Source organism: Podarcis melisellensis (assembly GCF_964234715.1).
Source record: "Podarcis melisellensis genome assembly, chromosome: 7".
In the NCBI taxonomy this organism is placed as follows: Eukaryota; Metazoa; Chordata; class Lepidosauria; order Squamata; family Lacertidae; genus Podarcis; species Podarcis melisellensis.
In genome coordinates, this window is record NC_138539.1 from 61,681,465 (window position 1) to 61,709,260 (window position 27,796).

The 27,796-nt window shown below is 40.4% G+C and overlaps 1 protein-coding gene across 9 annotated transcripts; it reads left to right on the plus strand.

The window, feature by feature from the left end:
- The first annotated feature begins 298 nt into the window (after positions 1-298).
- On the plus strand, positions 299-27,609 carry MAK (male germ cell associated kinase). 9 transcript variants are annotated; one of them, XM_081918217.1, is made up of 15 exons: positions 299-563; positions 5,175-5,483; positions 6,126-6,180; positions 6,267-6,388; positions 7,936-8,015; positions 9,708-9,840; positions 10,015-10,186; positions 10,793-10,960; positions 11,840-12,175; positions 12,619-12,809; positions 13,946-14,073; positions 14,340-14,468; positions 16,041-16,115; positions 20,705-20,827; positions 22,177-22,269. In XM_081918217.1, exons 2-15 carry the CDS (start codon positions 5,383-5,385, stop codon positions 22,266-22,268), a joined length of 1,905 nt encoding a protein of 634 aa, XP_081774343.1. In that variant the 5' UTR covers positions 299-563; positions 5,175-5,382; the 3' UTR covers position 22,269. The 9 variants fall into 9 exon arrangements, with proteins under 9 accessions (XP_081774343.1, XP_081774346.1, XP_081774347.1 ...); XM_081918215.1 differs by lacking the exon at positions 22,177-22,269 and adding an exon at positions 25,161-27,609 and having other exon boundaries at positions 302-563; XM_081918216.1 differs by lacking the exon at positions 22,177-22,269 and adding an exon at positions 25,161-27,609 and having other exon boundaries at positions 302-563; positions 16,044-16,115.
- The last annotated feature ends 187 nt before the right edge of the window (positions 27,610-27,796 follow it).

Below are 27,796 nucleotides of genomic sequence, written 5' to 3' on the forward strand. Positions count from 1 at the left end.
CTTTCTCTCTTCTTGAAGAGGCCACTTTTTTTTATTATTTAATTCGCCGGCGCGTGCGCGCATAATCAACAAGTCGAACGCGCGCGCGCGACCTTCTCGCCTTTCTACGGCTCGGAGGCTGAAGTGGGAAGCGTCATCGCCGCCGCCGCCGCCGCCACGCGCGCGCAGCTTGCGTCCGCCCCGCCCTCCCGAGTTGCTGGGCCCGGCCGTTCTCGAACCGTCACTCAAGTCAGCGCCCAGCCAATCAGGATCAACGACGCGAAGCTCGAGCGCCACCCCGCCACCACCTCTCGTTCCTACGGCCCTCCTCCTCCTCAACTGCTCTTAGGCCCGCCCGCTCCGCCTGCGTGCCTCGAGAGGTGGCGCCGGCGATTCGTGTTGCCTAGGAAACAGGTCGCCGCCGCCGCCGCTTGCTTGACGCTGCCGCCGCCGGCTCTAGACCCCTGGCCGGGTCGAGGGAGCTGCTGGTGGTTCGGAGGTTGGGATGAGGCGGCCAAGGGAAGAAGGAGGAGGACCCGGAGGGGGCGGCCCCGGAGCCTCCGCAGGCAGCCAGCAGCTCAGCGGTGAGTGAGGCGAAAGGCGGCGGCGGAGGCAGGGAGGGATTAAGGAGGGTGACGAGGCGGGCAGGCAAAGAAAAAAAGCCTTTAACACACACACGCACCGCTCTTATTCTGGCCCCGTTTGAAGCATTGCAGGGGGTTGGTCTAGATGACCCCGGTGACCCCCTTCCAACTCTACGATTCCATGATTCTTGTGACTTGGGATTTTACTTCCCAGGCTCCCGTTAACTTTGGGCGGGACTTCAGAGTTTCAGGCGCGATCTAGCCAAAGCTATAAGGGCCTTTAAAATCGCGTCGATTTCAGTGGGAAGCAGCTTAAAATGGGTCTCAAGCATAGGGGCGACTTTGCGCTTTTCGTTTATGTATCTCACTTTTCCCTCCGAGTGGCTCGCGTCACTTATTTTATCCACGCAGGGAGGAGTGGGTAAGCCTGAAAGGAGGTGGGCAACCCACTGAGTTTCATAGCTGTATGCGGATTTGAATCTGGGCCTCCCCCCAGGATCCAATATTACTTTCTTCCACTGTGTTACAGTGGCTCTTAACAGTACTTAATTTGGGTACTTAATGAGAGGTGGGTTGATATTTCCAAGAATGACAGTCGGAAACGTGTACTACCCAGAAGGAGATCTGATGGATGTAATGGGGAGTTGTAAGATGTAGAATTGTATTGTAGAGTTGGAAGAGAGCATGAGCAACCCCCTGCAATGCAGGAATCTTTCACCCAACATGGGGCTTGAACCCACATCCCTGAGATTAAGAGTCTCATGCTCTATGGACTGAGCTATCCCAACTCAACTATGTGTTTCTTCAAAATCTCTGGCTACCCTATCTACTGGTAAGATTGGGGGGCCACAAGAAGGAAACAAGGTCAGAAGGGGACCATGGTCTGGAAAAGGTTGGGAAACACTGATCTACAGTATGTCATCAACCCCCTCCGAAAAAAAAAGAAACACCTGTGCAGGTTTTGCTTGACCAATCACAGCTGTCACCTTCCTCGTACAAAATTACGGTAGATATTTTCTATTCACTTGTGATAACAGGATTGTTACAAAGTTAGATAGAACTATTGGTGGGAGGCTATGGGCTGAAATTCCATGGCGGGAGGATTGGTTTTGCCTTCAAGAAGCTGATCAAAACAAAGATCAACCACAATCTGCCAAACATCATTTATAAGCTTTTTCATATGGGAAAAAGAAATATTTTAGATCCAGAAATCTAAAATTTCCAATTAGCCTAGGATAATTTCGAACTGTGGCTGCAACCCTAAATATATGTTGAGCTCAATCTGAAGCAGAGAAAGTTTACATTGATTTCAATAGGTAGGCTTAATGCTGCACTTGATAGTACTGTATTTTTTTAATGTTCCCTCCACTGAAATCACTTATAAACATTTTCAAGTAGATGCAATTAAGAGCAGATTATAATAAAGTGGGTGAAATTATTGAATGCATATTGTTTCTAGGTGTGCTGAACAAAACGTAGAAGGGTAGAGACAGCTTCTTCTCTTAACTATGGGGATGATGACAGATATACAAATGCCAAGAAGAGAAGAGTTCAAATAGTGTTCTTTATTCACAGAATGAAGGGTGCAGTTTCCACTTGAATAAAAATATGTGAAACTACCTTGTTTACCACCTTGACTACCACTTGTCACTCTTTAGCAACAGCAGCAGTTTGTCCTGTAAAAGTAAACATGGAAAGGAAACTAAAGCAAAATGAAATCTCTTCAAATATGAGTATGCATTAATTGCCCCTGCCATGCATTTAAACACCACCTGTTTCCTATTTCCAATGGAGCAAGAGTTTTGCCTGTAGCAGATACCTTTCTGAATTTTCTGTCAATTTTTGTTATTGCATTTGAAACAAAATAATAAAGAACTGTATAGTCACTGCTAGCTCTCATGAAGCCAGTGACAAAATTGTTTGCAAGGTGAGCCTGATCTGGACTTTTATTGCTTAACATTCATGAGGTTTATCTTTTATCTTTATCTGTGACAAGTTTTCTGGAAGGTGATCAGTGTGACCTGCTTTTCAATTAAAAAAATGTGAAGCAATATTCTAAATAAGACACTAATGTCAACTGATATTTTCTTGTTTCTTTATTTCCAGTGCAGGGACCCAATGGTGGAAATGTTAACTATCAGCACTACTATGTTTCTGCTTCCCCCTAGCCCCTTTGTGACGCTGCTGTTCAGTGCAACAGGCTTGCTTTGAGCACAGAAGGGATTTTCTTTCCCACAGTACAAGATCTAAGATTGTTTATGTAATTCTGCACAGTAGCACACCTGTGGTTTTCATTAAAAGTATGGTAGAGTTGAATGGCTTTGCCATACTTGGCTGCTGGGGTAGGCAACTTGTGACCCTCAACCTAATTTCATGGGTCTTCTGCAACCAGTTCATGCCCTCTACAAGTGTTGATGTCGTCACAAAGCCCTAAAATAACAATAGGCTTTTGGATCTGGATCTGATTTTAAACAGTGAATCTTACTGAAAATAATGGCATTTTGTTGTGAGCTAGTATGTTACATAGTCCTCTATTCCCTGACCTGAGGGTGAGCCGCATTGAACCTAGTGGGGTTTGTTTCTTACGTAGACAAGTATAGGATTTCAGTAGCAGATTGACAAGCCAATGTCCCGTAGTAGTTCTCTTGGTTCAGAATAATCACTTCAGCAAGTAACTGGAAAAGTGATAGAAGCATCTTCTGTTGTTGCTGCTAATGACTTTTAATTACCTGAAGGATGGCACATTTCCACAGATGATTTTTTAGAATGTGTGTGTTTTACTGGCAGTGAGTGTGGTTAGTCAGCACTGATTACTTAGGCTTTAGTTCTGCCAGTTGTACTATTTTATTTTTAGAATAGCAGTTTACAGGCATTGTCATCAACTTTGATGTGCTTTTTGCCCACTAAATTTGGCTTCTGTTTTTGAAAAGTTTCTCTAGGAAACAAATGTATGTGCATCAGAGCTTCTGCAGGCTCTCTTTCAGTTGTGATGCTTTCTCTATAAGGTTACGCCTTAACCTTAAAGATGGCATTTCTGGTAACTATCTTTTTACTGAAATTTGTCTTGAAAGGATGGCAATTAGTCAATGACTGAATTACTTTGATTCATACATAGCTAGCTATCGCTTTCTGCAATTTTTCTGATCCTGCTAGGCGCATTTGCATTATGGCAACTTGACCTTTATCTGTCCTCTGCTTTAATCCTCCCTTGATCCTCCTTGAGGAGATTATTGGCAGCATGTCTTGAACAATGAGGAACAATCTGTTGTTTACAATAGCATTTTTTTCTCCATCTCCCTTGGGAAACTCCCAGGGGAATGTGATATACACTTGTCTCCAAGTTCTGCGTAAGAGTCAGAAGTACGCTGTGGGGCCTGCATATAAGGCTCTGTGTGCCTGATCAAATTGTCCTTAAGAATAATGATTTTAAAAATCGTATTAAGAAGTGCGTGGAATGTGCAACCAGCAGAAGGACTTCATTTGCTTATTCCTGCACCACCATCCTATTCTCTCCTTACATACTTCCTCTGAAAGCTGTTATGCAATTAAATCATTTCAACAGCTGTAAAATGTCCTTCATTTCCATCCTCTAAAACTCGGCTACCCTTTTAATTCCATTTTGACACAATTGTCTCCTTTGCAGCCTTCAAATATAGCTAGGTGACAGCTTCATAGGCTTCCGGTTTTTCACATTATTATTATTATTTATCAGACAACACATAAAGTATCCATTTGGGGGGTTCTATATTTACTTCGTCTGTTTCAGGACCACCAGAGAATCTCTTTTCATACAAGCAGTAGCCTGGTCACTGAAGATCCTCTTGTGTGCTTTAGGAATTTTTCTTCACTGCATTGTTTGGAGAATTCCCTGTAAAAGCATTCACTGTAGCATGTGTGCTGCTATAGCATCTCAGTTTGGGAACTACTCTGACATGCCTAATAGAATCGTGTTTGGGAGCTTTCTTTACCTCCACGAGAGCTAGAAACCTGTATTTAATAATGAAATTGTAGAGTATTAGAATTGTAGCTGGTGTTGTGGCAGTCTAGAAATGAAAACTTTGATCACTTTGGTGACATCCTGCACAGTCCTATGGCAGAATTAAGTCCCACTAATTAAGTAAATGATGATGATAGAAAGTTCCACAAAGTTAAGTAGTGTTTACTTACTAGTAAGTGGGTTTAGGTATGGTCTAAAAGCAGCAATCCTATACACACTTACCTGGGAGTAAGTTCCATTAAACTCAGTAGGACTTAGAGGACTTAGTTGTGAGTAAACATGAATAGGATTGCCCTGCTAATATCTCAATCTATATGTTGGCTTGAAATAATATGTTGTATAATTAATTAGCAATCATGATTATTAATAGTCAGAACCTGCAGTGTCATTTCACCTGATTCTACTGCAGTATTAGCCCTTCTTGCTCTCTTTTTTTTATTCTAGAGGGAATTTTCCCACTTTGCAGGAAAGCTAGTTTGGCATTCTGCTTGGATTTAGCTCAAATCTACTTTGCATGTTTACTTTTTAAATATAAAATGTTTTAGTTTGCTTGTTGCGTGATAGTAACATGCTTTCCCACAGAAAACTTAAACAAAATATCTGTTTCTATTAAGGACTCTTATAAGAATGGCAGCATTATTCCCTTCACTACGACGTTATTTCCGGATAGTGTGGTTATAATACTGGAAAAGAAGACTGATGACTTAAGCAAGTACTATGACAGATTACTCGCCCATGTAACAGCAACATTCTCAAAAGTCCCTGCTTGAAAAAGAAGCAGTTTTAGCATTTTAAAGGATTTGGCTAACCTGTTTTTACAAAATGAATCGCTACACAACCATGAAGCAACTTGGGGATGGAACATATGGCAGTGTACTGATGGGGAAGAGCAATGAATCAGGGGAGCTTGTGGCCATCAAAAGGTACGTGCCATTAAATCTTCATGCATGACAGTGCAATGTTACACATGTCTACTCAGAAGTAGACCCATTGAGGTCAGTGGGAATTAGTTCCAAGTAGGAAGGAGTCTGCATATGATGTTGGTTGCTGTTAGTGAAACATTGACAAAATATAAATAACAACAAATATGTAAATGACTGAAGCCTCATTCTGGATGCTCTTTAAGCAGTAGTAGAAATCAAATGTAATTCTCCCCCCCCCCCCTTGTTGGCTTGTGCTCTGTGAGCCACGTCATTTTTCTCCCACTTTGCCTTCTGAGATGGCTTTTTGCCTTTTGCTGGGCTGCTGCCTCTGGCTAGCTGAACTGCAGCATTGGGACCCTTTCTGCGCTGCTTTATTTTAAGTTATGCTGATTGGAATAAGCCGTTAATGGAATGTACCCTGCCCATTCATTTCTTACCTTTTTCAAATTCTGTTCAGTAGCTTGCATTGAAATTGCTGCCAAGACTTTTTAATTTGTTCTGATATTATGTAGAGCAGGTTTGTAACTTCTGAATCAGGAAATAATATTTCAGTGCTCTGTATAATCTTCTCTACTTTCTATCTTCTTTGCGTGTTTCACTTTTTACCTAATAAGCATGTGTTCCTTGTGACTTTTATTTCAGAATGAAAAGAAAGTTCTACTCTTGGGATGAATGTATGAATCTTAGAGAAGTCAAGGTAATGCTCATATTTACTAAATAACTGTTTAGGCCTGTGTTGGAACCAATGACATCATCATAATTAGTTTCTCTGATGTATTGCAGTCTCTGAAAAAACTTAATCATGCCAATGTGATAAAGCTGAAAGAAGTTATTCGAGAAAATGACCATCTTTATTTCGTGTTTGAATATATGAAGGAAAATCTCTATCAGCTAATGAAAGACAGGTATGTCCACTTTTAAAACTTTGCTTAGATCTGGTACCCACTGCTCATTGGGTACAACATCCTGTTTGCTTTTCCCCCTAGAACTCTGTTCACAGTTCTCAGTACAGCACAGAAAGGTGATTATTACAATATCAAAGGGGAAATGTTCATGTTTCAGGTATCTTAAGCAGGCCAATTTTCCTCTGAGAAGAGCCTTTATGTTACTCAATTTTAATTGGATGCTTTTCAATTTGTCTTGGAAGGGAGCCTTGTTTATGTGGCACAACAGAAACCGAGAACTTTGTATGTTACCTTTTTGACATCCTTGGCATCCTATCTGTATGTCAGTCTGAAACAAGTTTCTCTTGCAATTTCTGATGGACAAAGAAAACTAATGAACTCTTCAGAAGATTTACTTTGTTAGCCAGAAAGTGTTATTTAAGAGTTGTACTCAACATTGCAGTAAGAGAACGTTTTTTCAGCCCAAGGATTTCTCCTTGCACAGTAGAATGTTCTGCCCCCTCCTCCTCTTATGTGCCCCCTAAATCTGTTCTGGGAGTTCCTGAACCCTCCAGAGAAGATTTTGGAACAGAGTGGGGTATGCATGGGGAGGGGAGAAGTCCCATAGTGCTAATCCATGCACTAGTGCACATATTTAATTGAATACTATTATTAGTCAGCAACATGTTGGGGATTATCTAAACCTTGTGTTGCTTTTGTTGAGTTGCATGTCCTAAATTGCCATCAAGAAGTACAGATTAATCAGTTCACCTTTTTATTGCTTTAGCTGGTGTAATATAGATTCTGTTATACTATTTACTATTTATTTAAAGCCATGTTTTGTATTCAGTTGTGCCTTGTGGTCAATATTAAATTAAATGAAATTGAATTTTTAACCCAGCAGCTTTCAAATGAAGTGGTCATCAAAGCCATAGGATCACTTGAGACGACCAGCAGAGCGGCAAGGTTGCAGCTTTCTGCCCTGCTCATCAGACCCATCTGCCAGACATCCATCCATGTGTTTGAAGAGTGCATAAAACACAGTGCGCATAGGTACAAATTGCATGATTTCCAAATTGTTCATGGATCTGGACTGCACTGTTCAAGCCTACACATACTGCTTTTTATGCACATTTGCTCTATTTAGATGTTAGTGCATATATGTGGATGTCTGGCAGAAGTGGTATACCTGAACATACCTGGGAGGCGGGATGTAAGCTTGCTCTCATATCACCCCTAGAGAAGATCAGTGAGAAGATTGCTAGAGTTCAGAATTGTTTACATGTAGGAAGAGTTGCAGAAAAGTTTAGATTAATTGTGAACATCGATCATTGTGATTTTATATTTATATTGTTGGGCATCCTTAGAAAAGTTGCAGTGTGAATTCACTGGAAGAAGTAAATGAAAACTGAATACCATTCTGGATGGTTAAATCAAGGCTGTATGGGTTGATTTACTGCATTTATATAAGACTGCCACATTTTAAAATGAGATTTTTCTGCTTCATAAGCACAAAAAACTTTAATGCTGCAAAAATCTGCTGACATTGTCAATTTGTTTCCTTTCAGAAATAAGTTGTTCCCTGAGTCTGTCATCAGGAACATTATGTACCAGATATTACAAGGGTTAGCTTTCATCCATAAACACGGTAAGACACTTCACTATCCTTTCTTTATCTGAGTAAAGTAAATGTACAGTGATAAGCATTTGTAACTTGGGGGGAAATGCTTCATGATTTGTTAAAGATTGGTGTATATTATTACTGTTATGCAGTGTCAGTGGATCAAATGGAGAAGGAGCCTTCTGATTGATACATAATTCAGACGGTCCTCTGAAACAAAGCTACAGCTGTGTATTTGTCACTACATGATAGTTGGCAATTCCCCACCCACCCAAAGAGTGTTATGTTTAAATCCTTTGTTCTATCTTCAGTTTTCAAGGCAATATTAATTTTACCTCAAGTTGAATCCATCCAACCATTGGACCTCAAGCAGAAGGCCCTGTAGCAATAAAAATAAATATCTATGCCCGCTCCATGGGTTAGGCCAGTGATGTACTGAGACAGACGCATGGTTGTCATGGTGACTATGAAGCTCCAAGCCAGCCCCAGAATTCATGGCCACAGTGAAGCTGTTTAGTAGTGGGATCAATGGTACACTAATAAGATCCCTGTTCTGTCACAGGGAAGAAAGTATCAAATCAGGTGCCCAGGTGCACTGGCTTCCCTGAAAGAAAGATTGCACTTTTTTTGGCTGATGCCCCCTTCCAACCCATCAGCCTGTGCTGGTTCTGTACAAAATGCTCAGGTAGACAGAGCTGGTTCAAAGTAGATCCACCCAGGTTTTCTGAATACATTGCAAGTTTACCCCTTCATCCAAAATGAAATCATGGGTGGTGGTAATTTAATTATTGGCTGATGCGTTCATCGGCAGCACCACTTGGGGAGCAGTGGGAGGCAAATTGACATAGTCATTCAAACTGTGATGGTTGAGAGATGGTCCAGATGCAGTCACTTCTCAGCTGGCCTGACCATGCTCCAAACGATATCCCTGGTTATTGAGGTGCTCTGACTATGTTCCCAAAGCACATACTGCTAAGCACATGATTCAAGTTGACTTTATATTTGGATTCTGCATGGTCTTTGGATAAGCTTGACCCAGTAACAAAGTGCATGTATTTAAAAAGCAGGGCTGGGGAACCTATGGTCCCTAGGATGCTGCTGAACTCTATCAGCTTCAGCTACCCATGGACATTGGTCAGGGACGATGGGTGTTGTAGTCTAGCAACATCTGACAGGTAACAGGTTTCCCATCCCTGCGTTGAAGCAATCTGAACCATTAAAGACTTTATACCAATGTATGATCCAACCCAATACTGAGTAGTACATATGAGTAGGTAAAAATACGGTTCAATACCTTAAAATAGTAGGAAGCAGTAAAGTGCAAGTATCACAGATAGATTTGCTCTGGCAGTTAAAATGCAGGTGCCACAGGCAGATCTTTCAACATCCCACCACCACCATTTTTGGGACTGCAGGATTTTGCCCTAGTTTGTTTAAAAGCAGGTGGTTCATCATTCTTTAATTAAAATTCTTTAATTAGTTGCCATAATTACTAAATGCCAGCTGCTACAGGTCAGAATGTTCTCTGTATTTAATTTGATAAACAGATTTTTTAAAAAAAGAAATGGTAAACTAGTTTAGAATTAATTCAAGAGAGATTACTTTTATTTTCCACTTGAATTCCATGCCCAAGTTCCATATTTCAGGTAGTTGTTGATACTGTGGTTTGTCTGTCTGTCTGTCTGTTTATTATTTCTTTGTCCGTATTCACATTTACAGGATTTTTCCACCGGGATATGAAACCTGAAAACCTTCTCTGTATGGGTCCTGAACTTGTTAAAATAGCTGACTTTGGACTGGCTAGAGAACTTAGATCTCAGCCTCCATATACAGATTATGTTTCTACCAGATGGTAAGTATGGCTGCATTTGTAACCCCACTTTATCTGGGAGTAAACCCCACTGAATTCCACATAACCTGCTTCTGAATAGACATGGTTCGGACTGTGTTGTTATTCAGCATGACCTTCACTTACCTTTTGCATCTCTGCATGAATGTATTCAATTATTTCTCTTCACCATCACAGGTACCGTGCACCTGAGGTTTTACTGCGATCCTCTGTTTATAGTTCTCCTATTGACATATGGGCTGTTGGCAGCATAATGGCTGAACTATACACACTAAGACCACTTTTTCCAGGAACAAGTGAAGTTGACGAAATCTTCAAAATTTGCCAGGTGTTAGGCACTCCCAAGAAGGTAAGCTACTTTGAGAATATGGCTTGGATGCGAAGTTAAATTAAGCAAGTTCACAAACGGAAAGTTCGTCATCTCTTCTCTGCCCCCACACCTCTCAGGAGGCTCCTGAGCAATGTGAAATAGGGGTGGTGATTTATTATTCCTATTTTTTAACAGTGGTACACTGCTGAAAAGCAGAAAGCCGGGTAACCAGGAGTGTTTTTGTGTAGATGGAATGTGAGCTCCATTTACTTTTGTACTGAAAACAAACTTCTGGGTTCATACTTCTCTAATTTTAAATGTACAGGCAACTCCCCATTTGTGTGTGATCAGCACACATGTGACCACTGACACATGTGCTGTTTTGGCACCACAAGGGGACACAAACTGTGCCTTGGAACACCCACCCACCCTGCGTAAATGGGGAGTTGCCTGTATGTCTTTTACACTGGGCTCCCATTGGTGGATCTCAGATTTCTAATAAAAAAGAAAGTAGATCCCACAAGCCTGAAATCTGCCCACTCCTGGTCTAGAAGAGTTCATTCCCCCCCCCCCCAGCTTTTTTAAAAAAATGAAACATCTTCTTATCTGATGTTTCATGACTGCTGTTGTATGCCTTTTTCTCAGAATGATTGGCCAGAAGGATACCAACTTGCCACTGCAATGAATTTTCGCTTCCCTCAATGTGTCTCCCTAAACTTAAAGACTCTCATCCCAAATGCCAGTAATGAGGCAATACAGCTTATGTGTGACATGCTGAACTGGGATCCAAAGAAACGACCTACAGCAAGTCAGGTATGTCATGTGCAAAATAGTTTTTAAAAATTATCATGAGTAGTTGGACCACTGCTCCTATCAGCACCAGCTGGCTGGCATGGCCAGAAGTTAGGAACTGTGGGAAATAAAGTCAGCAACATCTAATTCCCTATCACAGTTTAAAGAAGGTAGCACTCCAATAGAAAGTTTGGGGCTTCTAAATTCATTTTTGAAAGTCATGTTACAAACTCTTTCCTTCTATGGAAATCAGATAGTCACCAGTAAGGAGCAGGTCATTCTTAGTGGTGGCTCCATCTTTCTGGACTGATACCGTCCAAGAGGCATCTTCATATCCTTCCTTGCTGGCCTTCAAGTAAGATTTAACCTGTAGATCAAAAGGAAAGAGGGGGAGCAATTGACCTCAGGTGGTTGCTCAGTGCTATACCTGGCTTTGGTGTTTTATTCAGTATTGGGTTGGTTTTGCTTCCTATTTTTATGGCATTGTGAACAGTAAAAGTGGGAATAAAACAAAGTTGATAAAATCCATAAAAGGTTCTTTCAAGCGTACAAAGCACATCTCATATGTTACCTTAATAATACCACCTCTGTGAGGTATACCAGTAATGCTATTCCCATGTTGTAAAGGAACTGAGAAATTGTTGCTTTCCCAGGACCTGTTGAACTTAAGGTTAATATGACATTTGAATTGGGAATGTCCTGCCTGACTGCTACACCAGTTTCTCCGTTTTACATGCAGTTAAAATTCCTCCTTGGCTGTTCTGTGCATGATATTGTCCATGCCACAAAACTTGCTTCTATAAGATTTTGCTTAAGGAGAACTGTTTTATCAGCCGTACGCTAGAATGATTGTAGACATTTTATCTGCATTCTAGTTATCAGCATTCTCTCTTTCTTCAGGCATTGAAGTATCCTTACTTTCAAGTGGGCCAAGTTTTAGGACCACCTCCACAATATTTGGATCAGAAACAGTCTCATCCCAAATCAATTCAAGCAGCAGATCCAAAGCCGTCTCTATCCAAGCTGGACCCTGTATCAAAATTAGAACCCGTATCTAAGCCAGAATCTCAGTCTTCACCAGATGCGCTTGATAAGTTTCAGCTGCAGTGTGTATCAAAGAATAGCCAGCAGCCCCTCCAGGCAATTCAGTTGCCACAGAATGCAGCCAATCATCAACCATCAAAGCAGCAGCAGCAGCAATCATTCCTTCCAGCCATCAATAAAAATTCAACACCAGTAAGTTGCTGTCAAGTGGCTATTTACCTATGAACAAGTCAAAAGTACTAAGTAATTACTCTGAAGTCCTGTTTTACATTCGTATTAATTCAATAGGGTTGCATAATCTGCAGCATTCTGTGTAAATTTTGACTTGGTGTTTTATTCTGAAATCCATTCTTTACAAAGCCACTTTCCACTTGTACCCAAAGCACTCCTTTCCCTCAAGCAAACTACTATAGATTTCTCTGATAACTCTTGTTTTTCTCTCCATAGTGCTTACGTCTTTCCTTACCCTGTAGCATGTACACTCTCTGCACACTAGATTTATTCTAGTTTTGTGGTCAGAACTCCTACAAACCAAGAAATACTTCCAACCAGTTTCCAATTTAGGATAGTAATGTACAAGTAGCAAGATGTTTCAGAAATAATATAGCCTTTTTGTGTGTGTGTACTTGAAACAGAAGCAGATAGCCATAGGACCGTCAAATGGCGCAGTAGGCCTAAAAAACTGTCGGCGCCGATGGGGCCAGACTATGTTACAGGCGATGGATAGCTGGGACAATTTGGATGACTCTGAATTTGGGATTTCATATTCTAAGAAGCCTAGCATCACCATGTTAAGTGAAAAGAAAGCAAAGGAATCTCTTTTTAGGTAAGGCATTATATTTTGTCCTGTTTTCCCTCCTAGTTTATAATTGGTATGTGTGGGAGCAGGGAAGCAATCTGCAAGATCAAAAGCAGGTCTGAAGACCAAAAGCAGGATGAGTTGTTTCTCTAGAGCAGCCTTTCTCAACCTGTGGGTCCCCAGATGTTCTTGAACTACAACTCCCATCACCCCTAGCTAGCAAGGCCAGAGCTCAGGAATGATTGGAGTTGTAGTCCAACAGCATCTGGGGACCCACAGGTTGAGAACCGCTCCTCTAGAGCTTTTGGCCCAGTGGGCCTGATACTTATTCCCCACCCACCCCCACAGGCGAACATTGACAGATGGGCAGGGCCACTTAACTTGTTAATCATCTGATGTCATGTTGACATCAGGTAACTCATAGGTGGGCGGTCCCATCCACCTTTCAATGTTGACCCACAGGATGGGCGAGGCAGCACCCAGCATGCTTGAACCCTCTACCCCTTAGCTGACGTCACCCAGCTGGTGGACAGGTGGTTGTAGCTTGGGGAATATGTCCCATTGGGCTAACTTGAGACCACCCCCACCCCCCAGAGCTTTACCACCCCAAGTCTGGAGAGTCTCCTATACAAAAGCAGCAAAATACACAAAGGCAGGCTGGACCTATCCACACACATTGTAATCATTGCCTGTGGGGTTAGTGTGGAATTATGGTCAGTGTATCTCTTTGCATCACAATGAGGGTTGTTTTTCCCCAGAAGTGCTTCATTTTTTAACTGTTCCCACACAGCTTCCTGACATTCTTGCCTAAACTTTTTCAGTACAGTGGTACCTCTGGTTATGTACTTAATTCGTTCTGGAGGTCTGTTCTTAACCTGAAACACCACTTTCGCTAATGGTCCTACGCACCACTGCGGCACGATTTCTGTTCTCATCCTGAAGCAAAGTTCTTAACCTGAGGTACTATTTCTGGGTTAGTGGAGTCTGTAACCTGAAGTGTATGTAACCTGAGGTACCACTGTATAGGCTCTGCATGGAATCTGCATTCTAGGTCTGCTTCAACTCTGCACTGAATGTGAAAATGCAGCATCCCTAAGATGCTGGAAAACACTGTTGTTTTGGATCAAGAGTTAATTTGTGTCATGGGTTATCTTCACTTTCAGTGTTCCTGGGTGTATGTCCCCCAGATCTGGCCAATCAGGAGAAAACAAAGTTCTGAAGAGAAATGACTCTGGAATATCAACGACTTCAGCAAAACAGTACTACTTAAAACAGTCAAGATACCTACCTGGTAAGGAGGCAGTTCTTTAATGCTTTTGATTACATTGGTTGGGAGGTGGGGTTTTTGTGTGCCTTTTCTTCTGTTAGTATACATAGGTCAGAGGAATAAGTGGGCAAAAAGAGGGGGGAATCCAGGAGCTAGAACAAACTTTATTTCAAGAGGCACAGTTTTCAGTGAAAGGTGTTGCAAAGCACATTGTGACTTCAGCACTCTTGATAGGTTATGCCCTGAATTGGCAACCATATATTAACTGCTATCATTATTATTTTTCTAAGGTGTAAACCCTAAGAATGTCTCCTCAGGAGCAGCCAGTAAAGAAGGATCCCATGGTAACTGGAATAATTCCTTGTTTTCAAAACCGATGGCACCAATTGGAGGACTGTCTTTCAGCAGAGTCAGTGCAGGTAATTAATGTAATGGATAGTTAAAAATCTCTGTGTACCCCCCTGTCTCATATATTTGATAGATTTTGTAAAATTTATTTACTATGTTATTTTTGTGATGGTTTTTAAGCAGCGTGTGTTTTCAGTGTTCTATTTGTAATTCTGCTATCAATGTGCAGAGCAGCAAGTATGCAGCCTGAGACTGTCATTGTCCATTTGTATCAGCGTTGCACTACATAGTGCTGAACATGGCTGTGTCAAATGCCTCATGTCGGAATGTGTTTTGTGGTATTCATAAGCGTCCAGATACATGTATGTGTATGAGGGGTTCTCAGTCGAGGAAGGGAATTGGGACATGTATGGGGCAAGTATATGCTAAGTATAATGCTGAAACAAAGTCTGGGAAGTTTTCATATTTATCCTGTGTTAATTTACAAGTAAATTGACCTCCATCATTTCTCTGTTGGTTTCAAACAATATTAAAGAGCTTATCAAAAGAAAGCAAATTACTTCAAAATTAAAACTGTAGATCTGACTAATCCCAAAACATTTTAAGTTATTGAAAGCAGCATAACCTAAGTTCTAGTCTATTTCTATGTAGACAACGTTTTTCAGGTTGAGCTTTTTTTTTTTTAACAGCTATGATTACAGTTCCATGGCAGTTTATTTCAAACCCTTGCATAATACCCTAAATATCAAGATAATCAGAAATCTCAAATAAATAAGACTGCTTCTTTTGTGTTACAATGACATTGTGCATATTGTGAAATTGGAGGGTCCGGGTTTTCTGGTAATGTTCTGTTCTGTTCTGTTCTTCAGACCACTCACTTTATCCGTTTGTAGCACATGGAATAAAGCTCGTATTGCTATGACCCTAAGTGGGGCTAGATTTGCTTTATTTTTCTGGGTTTGTATTAAACCTTTGCATGATCATACAGGGCAGACAAAAATATATATGAAAATATTATAAATATCCTGTCTGGGCTTTAGAGGCAGGTAAATCAGCTTTACTCAGTGTCTTCTTTAACCTATTTGAAGTACTCTTCCGTTAGCAAATAATAGTAATTACTTTTACGGTATTGATGATTATTAGCTGACTGCACATACGAAGGCTGCAGTCCTATGCACACTTATGTGAGAATTGGTCTACGGGGCTTAATTCTGAGGAGACATACATAGGATTGTCCTAACCTTTTCGTACAAGAAAAATACACTATGCATTTAAATACAGATTTGTTAGAATTCTGTAATATTCTCTTTCTAGGATTAATAAAGGTAATTTGGTATTTCAGTATCCTATTCCTTCATTATGCTTTTGATCATAACCACTCTCAATTACCTTTTGCTTTGCTTGTTTGATTCTTGGTAATAAGTACTCACTGGTCTAGCTCCTGTTTTAGAGATGAATCTTTCAACATTTACAGAACTGATACAGCATCCTAGAGGCTCACTCACACATGCTGTATTCCAGATTGCTTTTTTATTTATTTTTGTGTGTGTCTTCCATTAGTTTCATCCATTCATTCTGTTTGCCTAAGGTATTTATTTTCATCCTTTTCTTTTCCTCCATCTGTTTTACTGCCTCCTCTGAAGAAGAAAACTTAATTAAACCAATTGAAAAACTGTCATGCAAAGAAAGAGTGAATGAAAAATTAGAGGACCCAAAAGGTAATTCCTGGCAATTACATTTGGCAGTGCTTAATCTTTTGCAGGTTTGGGGTTTTTTTTTCATATTCAAATCATATTTATTTATTTGCTTTTGAAAAGGCATTAATTGTATCATTTGAGCCGTAGTATTTTATTTTGACATATGTCATGGCTTTAGCTCAGCATCTCCAATGTGCACAGAGAATCTTGTGTGTGCAGAAGCTTCCTTGTTCACTTTTATGATCAAAGAGATCGTAAGAGGCTCTTGGATTTGGAAGATTCCACAGGGCCATCTGGTCAAACATGTTTGCCAAAAAATGAATCAACCGCCATCAATCCATCCAGTCTCTGGATCACTGTGTGTCACAGGCACAGAGAAGATTCTTCAAGGCTAACTAGGTCCAGATAATTCAGGGAAGCAATCTAAGCCAGATTTGTTGGGCAGCAATAGGAGGTACTTGCACATATTTAGATTATTCCAAGGATATGGAAGACAGAAGTAGGACCTTTTGAACACTGAGTAGAATCAGGATTTGTTCACTGTCATGAAGGGTGTGTCTTTTCCCTCAGCTGAAAAGGGAGTTATACTTAGAAAAATCAATCCTGTGTGTGTACAATAGGGCATACACTCAGGTACATACACACAGAATTGCTGCCTTACAGTGAAATCATATACATGTATATTTAGAAGTAAATGTAGCTTACCCCTGGTAAATGTGTATAGAATTAGAGATGGTAGTCATGGAGCATAAGCAATATGTTCCAAAGTGAACTTTGTCCCCTTTTACTTTGCATCAAGCATTATAGATCAAGTACAAACTATAACTGTTGGGATTAGGTTTTTAAAGACCTAAGAAACCGTACATATCCTGTGTGACTCTCATTTGAGCAAGGGTCTCCGGAGTTATTTGAAAAAGTTTTAATTTACTTCTACTTGCTTTCTCCTTGTTTGTTTGTTATTTACAATGGACTTAGTGTTTTGAAAACTCGGAATAATGATGCTGATATTGTTTATGTCTTGTTTTATTGTGTTTCTTTCTGTATCCTATTGTGTTTTGTTGTATAAACAAGATGAAAATATGCAAAAGAAAATGCCAATAAGAATTTCCTGGGACTAGGGCTGCATTCCAGTGAATATTTGTGACTGAGATGGTGATTCTTTTGTTGAATTTGCAAAGGGCGCAACCCGCTACAAATGCATGGGAAATGTGCAAAAGTTTCCTGATTGTGTAAACAGACTCGCTTAAGTATGAGAGGCTTGAAGGAGTCCTCTAATTTCCTGTTGGTTTGTTTAAATTTGCTAGGCACAAATGGGTGCGTAACTTTATGCCATTCATTTTAATACAGTGGTACCTTGGGTTAAGAACTTAAATCGTTTTGGAGGTCCGTTCTTAACCTGAAACTGTTCTTAACCCGGGGTACCACTTTAGCTAATGGGGCCTCATGCCGCCGGAGCACGATTTCTGTTCTCATCCTGAAGCAAAGTTCTTAACCCGAGGTACTATTTCTGGGTTAGCGGAGTCTGTAACCTGAAGCGTCTGTAACCTGAGGTACCACTGTAATGTGGCAGAGCTGTCTGAATCATGCTTTTAGTGGCATGCTATGTTTCTTTCTGTAGGTTTTCCCATGCCAGAAGGTTGGGGCTGAGGTACTGAAGCACTTACTTTGAGTAGAGAGATTTGTATGTGCATACAAACGTAATGATTACAAAGTGTAGCATACCCGATTCTGGTTCCCATCAGGTTTCCAGTTCCATGACTTTAGTGTGTAATCAGCTGGTGGGTTTCTCTGGCAATACTGTGTATCTTTTCAAACATCTGAATGGTTCCAACTGCTGCTTCAAATGATGATTGCTCTTTTTTGCATGAGGGAGGATTTTAAGCAGAGGCTGGATGGCCATCTGTAATGGATGCTTTGGCTGAGATGACCCTCAGGGTCCCTTAAATGTAAAGGGACCTCTGACCATTATGTCTAGTCATGGCCGACTCTGGGGATGCGGCGCTCATCTCGCTTTATTGGCCGAGGGAGCCGGCATACAGCTTCCAGGTCATGTGGCCAGCATGACAAGGTTCCTTCCAACTCTACAATTCTATGATTCTCAGACTATTGTGTAATTTACAGTAGTACGGCTTGCATCCCACTCTGGATGATACCATTGCAGAGAGTACACAGTTCCCTCTGTATCCACTTCCAAACCATCTGTAGGCCTGGGAGGCCGTATAAGCATGAGGATGAACACAACCACCTGTGAATGACAGTGCTTGGAAGAGGTAAGGATTCCCCTTTCCTAATCTTTCCGTATTTGTAGGCTTGGATTTAATATTTTCTAATTTTCTTCTTGTTGCAGCTTTTCCTCTTACCTTCACTGACAGTCTTTTTCTCTTTTGTATTTCTAACTAGATTCCAGAGATGGAGGTATTCCAAGTTTCATGCATTTCCACATGGCTTGCAAAAGGTTCACCTGCTTTCTTCTGAACTCTCTGCTTTACCTTCTGCAGTAAGGATTCAAAGGAGCCAATTGTGATGGGGAACACAATTGAGGTTACCTTAAAAAAAGTTTCCTAAATAAATCTGGTAAAACAATTTTTCTTGGGTTTTGGTTAATTAGCCATCCTCTTCTCTTTCCCCCCTTCCCAACACTTAGATCTGCAGGGTAACCCGGCAGGCTGTCCACATGTCCCCACTTTCAATTATACCTAATGAAGCGCATATGTTTAAGAATGCAAATCTGCATGCATTCAATGTTCTGTTGAAAACTTATGCCTTTGATTATAACTCCCTCACCCCAACTCAGCCAGGAATACACAGAGCAGAGCTTGTTTTCTTCTGCTCTGGAGGGTAGGACCTGAACTAGTGGCTTCAAGTTACAAGAAAGAAGATTCCAATTAAAGGTCAGGAAGAACTTTCAGACAGAGCTGTTTGACAGTGAAACGGACCCCCACAAGGTGGTGGACTCTCCTTCCTTTGAGGTTTTTAAGCAGTGGTTGGTTGGCCATCTGACAGATATAAGCAGCAATAAAGAATATTGATACAAATTTAGATAAAGCCGATGAACACCCATATTTTCATTGCTTTGATACATTCTGTCAATATTTGCTCATTATTTTCTAGTTACAAAAAAATGCCCAATACTGGAAACAACCCATAGAAATCTGGGTAAATAATATTTGGAATGTAGCTCTATCGGGACACCTTACTCGCCATAGAAGGGTAATTAAAGGCACTTCAAAGATAGACACTTTTGGTGAGACTTGGCTTCCATTCTTTTCCTTTATAAATGAGACAAAATATACTTTTATTCCACCCACAAGACAAGAATCTCTGTGGCGAGGATACTTGAATTGACAGTGCCCAAGTAAACGTATTGCTTGTGCACTGTGTACTGCATATGAAACTGAATAAGAATGTACCTCCGTATAAGTTACTGTATTTATATGTGGTTCTTGTATTTACATGAAAACCAATAAAAATCATTTGGATTTTTTTTTTAAAAAGTGTATAAAATGCTTGACAATTTCTTTGTTTGGGCTGTGCCTTTGGGTTTTGACCTAGGGGTAAAGACCTGCTGCAGCAGAATTAAATAAATAAATGGACGCCTTGCTGGTTATCATTGTTCTTGCCTGTTTATTTAAGATAACTAAAGTCCTGCCTAGGACAAGCTACATTTCCATGATATTAGCCAATAGTGTTGTGCTTAACGACTTCCACCCAGTATTTTATTTCTCTGGCTTTCTTCAGGTGCATTTGACCCCTAATACTGGATTGGAAAAGTCAACTTTTCTTTCAGTGGAGGGTTAATGATAATTCATTCTGAGACTGCATAGATAAATCGGTTCCTCTGGTGCAGATACTATTGTTTCAGAGAGGTCTTGGATGCATACATGGGGCTAGAGAACGACAGTAAAACCAACCGTGTGCATTAATCTCCCTGAAAACGTCTCTGATCAAGAGTACAGTGTTTGGGCAAGATGCACCACTAGAAGTGTGATGCTGGCATTAGGACTCCAGTGGGCTTCATTGGAAACTGAATTTCTTAGAACCAAGACTGTACAGTGGAACCTTAGTTCTCAAACGGCTTAGTTCATGAACAAATCGGCTCCCAAATGCCAAAAACCCAGAAGTACCATAAGTGTTCCAGTTTTGGAACGTTTTTCGGAAGCTGATCGTCTGATGCAGTGTCGCTTGCCTCAAAACTATAGATATTACTATTTCTTGTCAGTATGATTGCATTTTTAGTTGTATGCACACTGACACTGAAGAATGAACCAGTAAGACCTGGAGAGAAGAAAGCTGGACTTGGTGCACTCCCTGATCATTGGGGGTTTTGTGTTGAACAACTTTCTGTCACAGCATTTCTACTGTCTACTGTGGTTTGCCTGCACTTTATGTAAGACGTAATGCTTGCATCTAATTCCGCTGACAATTCTTTGTACCAGTCTATCTGGGGATGCTTATGACACACAGGAACCTTATCCCTTGCATCCAAGTTTCTAGGCAAGAAGAATATACTAACTTGTATAAAATTACGAACAGTGAACACATCTTTGAATACCTCTGAATGACTAGTACAGTCCTAAAATGATCCTTCAGATCTTTGTTCCTTTCCACAGGAAATCCTGGCTTTGTAGGAGCTGCTTACAATACCACTGGATATATCCCTTCCTTTCACAAAAAGGAGGTTGGTTCAGCTGGTCAAAGGATACAACTAGCACCTCTTGGTCCATCAGCGACTGGTAAGATTGCATTATTGTCTTATCTATAGTGAAACAAACCATCACGTGTTTCTGAAGTCTCTTATCTTGTGGGCTTTCTGTAAGGATTTGGGCCAGATCACTATGGCTATGCTTAAGGTTTTTCTCAAGACTAGACCCATTGAAATTAATGAACACAACTATGCTCCATTAATTTCAGTAGGTCTATTCTGAGTAACACTTAATTAAATACCACCCTTAATGTATCATGTCTGAAACATTAGACTGGTCTTGCAAAGGTTTTAATTTTGAGTGTGTGATGAGGTGTGTTTTTGTTTTTTAGTTGTCTTGATTTTATAATTTTATATCTTATTTTGTATCTAAATTGTTTTCTTTGTTGTAAGACACAAATATAAGTTTGTTACTGAGTAGCGTAAACACCACCCATAACTAACTGAACTGAACTACAGTGAAAAAACTGTTCTCAAGCATAAGTTTGCCCATTTTCATATTAAAACTTCACTTCAGCTTGGCATATTTACTTTTGATTCCTATTGGCAATTATTTAAAGTTCACATCTATCTCATTATGTAGGAGCTAGCAAAAAAAAAAAAGCTTTCTAGTTGTTATTATAGGGTATTGCACCACAAATGACATTTATCTTGTTAACAGTAAATTCCACAACTGCCACTGAGCATTAACATTGGCTTTCTGTTTAAAAATGTTACAGGATGTTTGTTTTTTTGTACAGCAGTTAAAGATTTGGCTCCATATTAAAGTGTGGCTAATAATGTATTACTTTATGGTCTGTGATAAGTCATACACACCTGGAACCCCTTTGCCAAAGAACCATTGATTAATTGGAGAGTATTTTTTAAAGCACCATAAAAGCAAGAATCAGAAGTTCACGAAGTTCCTTGATTAAGTGCCCAGTAATAGTTGTGCAGACTACAGCACTTAAGACTAAATGAAACTTCACCCTGGGGTTGCCAAGTCTTCAGCCGGACCCTGTAGCTGTTGATTTTTAAAAGCAGGGTGAAATGCAGGGAATTGGCAGGTGAAACTTTTCATGGTGTGGAGATAAAATGCATCCGTTGCCAATTGCCATTGATCAAATCACAACCTATAGAGGTGAACTGAACAGTTGGCAACCTGTTACTTCACCTTCCAGGACCGTTTGGCCACTATACCTTTATAAAGTAATGAATATTCTATAGATACCGGACACACATTTTATGTTATACTCTTCAGAATTACATTCATGATGCCGGTGTATTTTTATTTTGACAAGGGCTTAAGTTTACAAAGGAGTAAGCTGGGAATACTTGGCGCTCCCATGTTTTGGAAGGTGATCTAGAAGTGTGTGTGTTTTACTGACTCACTATTTGCAGGTGGCTCGTTATCTCCACCTGGATATAAGGGCTGTGGAAGTGGCTTTTTAGAGAGAGAAAGCGGACCCAGGGTGTGGGCAGAGCAGTCTTGAGGTAGGAAACTTAGGTACTGCCATAGTGGGTGAAAAGGTCCCACTTCCTTATTCTGCTTGGGCCTTGATAGTTGCAACAAGGAAAAAAGCACCATTTAAAACCACAAACATCAAAGGTAGAGTGAGAGATGGGTATCCCAACTCACTACAGATCTAGTGTGTGAGGCACATCAATTTCTGTAGCCCTTATTCCACAAAACGTGCTGTCTGGCTAGTGCCATATCTAGTCACCTTTTAACTGTCTCCACATAATGGATTTGTCTCTAGTCATTTACATACATGGACTAGAAGTTGTTGGTTGCTTGTTGGAGAAAACTATTGCTTGACTCCGCAACCTTTAGGAATGCAGTTACCAGTGGGAATCCTTGCCCCATAACGAGGGTTGCTGGTTTCCCTCCTGCCAACCAGCTTTTTTTTTTCCTGAAAGAGAGATCAGTTCTATAATGGCTCCCTGGTGTTCAGAAATACCAACAGCTACAGTTTCCCCATTAAATCATCATGGTATGGAAAACATGGTGCCCTGAATTTCTGCCCATCGTGCAGCTATTAATTGAACAGAAACTCTGTCAGGAAAAAGCTGGAGATCTTTTTCTGTAACACCCAGAGGGAAAGACTTAACTATTCTATTGTATTCTAGCTTTCTCCTCCCACTTTGTACAGCAGACATGTTTATTTTTCTTGTCATGTTCTCACCTTTTTATCACTTCATTCATTTTGCCTGTCAGAGCTTCCTACTATCTGTGACACAAAGAAAGGTAAAGTTAGGAAGCTGTGTGATAAATAAATTGTTTAGAACTGATGGTGATGTAATGAGGAGCATGAATAAAGCAGTGTATCCAGCATACCCTATTGATAAAATTTTATAGGTTTGAATCTGCTACCTCATGGAAAGCACTTCTGGGCAAATGCTGGCTGAAATGTGCAGAGTGGATTACCTTCATTATATGCAGTTGCACTGGTGCCAACTTGAAAGTAATATTGAAGGGCCTGGGTAAGCCCCTCCCTGCATAACTGACAAAAGATTCCACACACACTATTTGAATGGCAATGCCCATCAACTTGGGGGGGGGGCCTGGGCCCTGCAAATATTTTAGGGGGGGCAAAGGGACAGCCCCTCGTGGCTCCTATGTGCAGTTGTGATGAGTGCAAATTGCCACAGAACTTACTTTATTCTTTCACAAGATTTGTACACCACTTGATTATAATCAGTGCTTTTTTCTAGAAAGATAGGTGTCGGTCCGCATCATGAAGTTGTTACAGTAAGTGCCACACTTTTAAACAACAACAAAAAGAGGTGCTGGTACTGTGAATTCCCCCCTTGGGGGGAAAGCACTGATTATAATAAAACCTCAAAGGCACTTGCTGAATCTGAACATATCTCTGGCAACATTGCTTTTCTCTCCTCCTATCCCTGGAGTCCCTGCCAATAGTATGTGGGATGATAGATTGGAAATGTCAGAGAATGACAAACTGAGACTTTTCTATTCTTTTGGAGTTGAGTGCCAATGTTTGCACTTCCTAATGAATAAGCAAACAAAGCAATGCTTACCTGCCTCAAGCTGAAAGACAGCTGAAGGCAGCCCTGTTTAGGGAAGTTTTTAATATCTAAGGACTATTGTATTTTAATATTTTGTTGGAAGCTGCCCAGAGTGGCTGGGGAAACCCAGCCAGATGGGCGGGGTATAATATTATTATTATTATTATTATTATTATTATTATTATTATTATGCTGGTCTGTGTGGGTGGTACTCAGAAGAACAGGGTGGAAATTCGTTTTAGTGCATGTGAATTCAGTCTGGAGTTCTCTATCTTCTGGGAGGCTTTGGTTTAGGGAGGTCCAGAGATCGTTTACCTTGCTCCATGGTTGGGTACCATTCTCAGCAACATCACCTCTGCTGTCTGATATAAATGAGGCTTGCCTAGGGCTGTGCATCTAGTTTTTAGTTGTCTAATAAGGCGGGTGGGGTAATAGGACAGTTTAAAAACCTGTGTATGGCAATATTTAGTATGTTGGTGCTATTAAAGGTTTGTTTCCATAGCATTTGAATGAGTTGTGGATGTTTATTCATGCTCTTTGTAGAGATGTGTTTTGTAGGTTCATAGGTGTTTAGGCGCTTGTGAGTGATAGCAAAAAGTTCTATAATTTAAGGTATTGCTGGATGACAAGGTCCAGAGACATTCCCATTGGTAGCAGTTACGATACAGGCCAGTGTTTGCATAAGATGCCTGGGTGCCAGGATGGTGCCTTATGTCTCCGCCATCTGGAGGTGCATGCCTGGGGATCCTTGGATCTTGACTGTTTTCACACACTAGCAACACATCCTATAGAATTCTATCCATTATATTTTATCTGCACAATCAAAATGAATTTCAGGAACCAAAAAGTTGTATTGAAAAATGTGACTTTCAAGTTGTCTGGCTCCAAAAGGGCAACTAGGCATTGTGTTTTGGCAGCTGTAACCCTGGTTTAAGGAGCCATTTGGTGCCTAGCTTATATAAATCTGAGTTTCTAACACTGATACAGCCAGCCAAACTATCCAGGGATGAAATAGCTTACCTTGAGGTTGCTTTGTTGTCTGTCCTTGTACTGCTGTAGAACTCTGTGGTTTTGGCATAGGTGATTAGTTCTGTGGCTTTGATAGTGCCATATATGCCATTACATCAGCAAAAAGTGAAGATAAACGCCCTTCTTTCCCTTCTCTGCTCGTTACCAATGTGTGCTATTACAGCTAGAGTATATTTCCCCCCTTTTGTGTGAATAGTAATATTCGGAATCGTGTACTATAAACTTATTAAAATAAAAAACCAAGTACTCTGTTTAACAGAGAGAGAGAAGTAAAGTTTTACCCACTAGATTCTGGCTTATATTGACTTTTGTGTTTTTTTATTCAGAATATGCAGAATATGCTTGGAAAACGAAAGCTGCTCGTTCTCAGTTACCAGGGCCAACATACAACCCAGCAGCGAAAGGCATGAACATTTTAACTCGCCCACCTCCAGTGCAACCCATCCATGGAAGGACCGACTGGGTGGCCAAATATGGCGGGCATCGATAGGAGGGCTTGCTCCCACTGTGTATGCTTTACTGTGACTGTTATGCACTTCCCTTCATTTACTTCCGGGACGCTTTAAAGCACGTTTCTACTAATAGAATATCAATTCTGGAAAGAACCGAGAGCCTGTATTTTATTACCTCTAGGGGGGAAAAATAATAATAAATACATTTTACTTAGAAAGCGTTCTTCAAAATAGTGTCTCTAAGGTAGGGTTGTTGTTGTTGTTGTTTAATTTTGTTTACATTACAAAGTATTCTATAAAGTATATTGCCAAAACTAATGAGTATTTCAACTCTTTCTAGGTAAGTTTTTATTGGATCCCTTTGATGTTTCCTTTTAAAAATGTTTTTAAATGACATAAAAAAAGCAGATGCACATGTTTACCATTGAGAAACTGTGAGTCATTTCTATGCGGAGAACAGCAGATGTGCAAAATGTAGGGTAAAGGGTGACTTTCAAACAGATGTTGCTTCCAGAACATTTACAGATAAAATCAGATTTGAACAATGAAAGTCATAATGATTGCTGGAGAATAATCTTCTATTGCATTGTCTAGCTAGCATCAAAGGGTCCAGAACTAAACCACAGTCATTTGACTTTGTTTTGGGTTGCTCTATGTCTTTAACTACCTTTTTGTTTGCAGAGGGTGAATCCATACATCAGGGGTGAGAAAGCTGCAGCCTTTGAGATGTTGCTGGACTCGCAACCTCCATCATCCTGGCCAACAACATCTAGAGGGCCACAGATTTCCCACCTCGGCCATCCGTAGTCAGTGAGCCCACTAAAATAAGTGTTTTACAAAGGTGACACATCCCCAAGAGCCCATTTCATGTTGTATTATGCAAGCATGGGACCCCTCCTTGCATGTGGATCCTGCAGAAGTATTGTGAAGGCTGTAAACCTTGTAAACTGTTTAACTAGTGACCAATGTATACAGCTTGTCTCTGGGTCTGACTTACAAGTGAGTAGGGAAGAGATTCATCTGTACAGCATTTTTGCCCTAATCCCCAGACAGTTATGTGCAAATGTGTACTGGATACAAGTATGTGGTGGTTGTTAACCTTTGCATTACACTGCAATGAAAGAAGCCTTTCATTGCACAAAGGATGTGTGAACAGGAGCACTGGAACCCTAAGGAGCCCCTGGATTGAGGTGAAAGTTTTCTTGGAGATCATTTGCAAGTTTAATCCTGTAATTGAGAAATACACCCTGTGAATGGTGTTGAGGAAGCCTGGCTTCCTACCCAGTAGGTTTAGCATAATTGCCAAGCCAGGAAATAGATGGGTATTTTAATTGTAATTACTGACTGAAGACCTTTAATCTTTGTGCTCTGCAGGCAACTTTCATCCCCACCTTTATGGAACCAGAGTTCTGGTGTTTTGTCACAAAATGTCTGCAGGAAGTCTAGGCCACTGGGGGTTTTTTTAACTCTTCACTAATTTTGTTGAATCAGAAATTTTGGTTAGTCCCACTTGTAGTGCCTTCGCCTGGTAACCAAAGCTGAACAACTATAGAATTTCCTACCGGTTCCTGAAGCGTGTTTATCGTTGAAACCTCATACTTGTAGCATAGAGTTTGCTGCATTTTTGGCCAGGGACACATTTATGACCTGCTTTTCCCCTTTTGGGTGCCATAAAGTACACAGTGGCCCCAAACCTATGTGCTATTTCAGTATATTTCTGTTTTTAGTAGATTTGCTAATATACTAGACAACAGAGATACAAACTGTGGAGAGATATATAAGGTCTGCTGCTTTAACTGCTAAATGTTATGATATGTAATGTTGTATTAAACCTGACAATCCAAAGTTTAAAAAGTAGCATGTATTGTATTGTATATTTTTAACTTGTAAAATGTTAAGAGTTACTTGCAGGCTAACATGTATTTTCATGTGTTTTTTAATGTACAGTTCTGTTGTAGAGTATTTATTGGCTGATTTGAGGCTTGAATTAGGATTTAAGCTATAACTCACTTGAACACATTTTCATAAGTTGAATAGTTTACTGATGTGTTAAGTGTGTTTTAACATGAAAACCCTGAATTAACTAGTAGCAAAAAGGGGCAAGTGATTATTTTAATTCAGTAGTTTACCTAAGCTGCTGCTATGCAGGCAATATTATGTTCCTATGCAGAGTTGCAGGAACATCAGACTAATACTGTACTCGTTCCCTCGTGTTAAGTGGGGTTTCAGTCTCTCCAGGTTTACGCAGTTTCACTGAAATGCTATATTGTAGGTATCCATCTACAGGTTTGTATGTTAGTAAAAAGCAAGGAACTAGCCTTTCTGACTGGGCTGTTTTCAGATGAAAATCATTTTCTTTTATAATAAAGTTAACTTCTCAGATACACAAGACTATAATAGTCTTCCATTAGAACACACACACACGAGAGTCTTAACTTTAGGCCGTAGCTATACATTCACAGAGAACCTGTTCCATCCCTGTAATGAACTGTTCTGTTTTGTACCTAGAC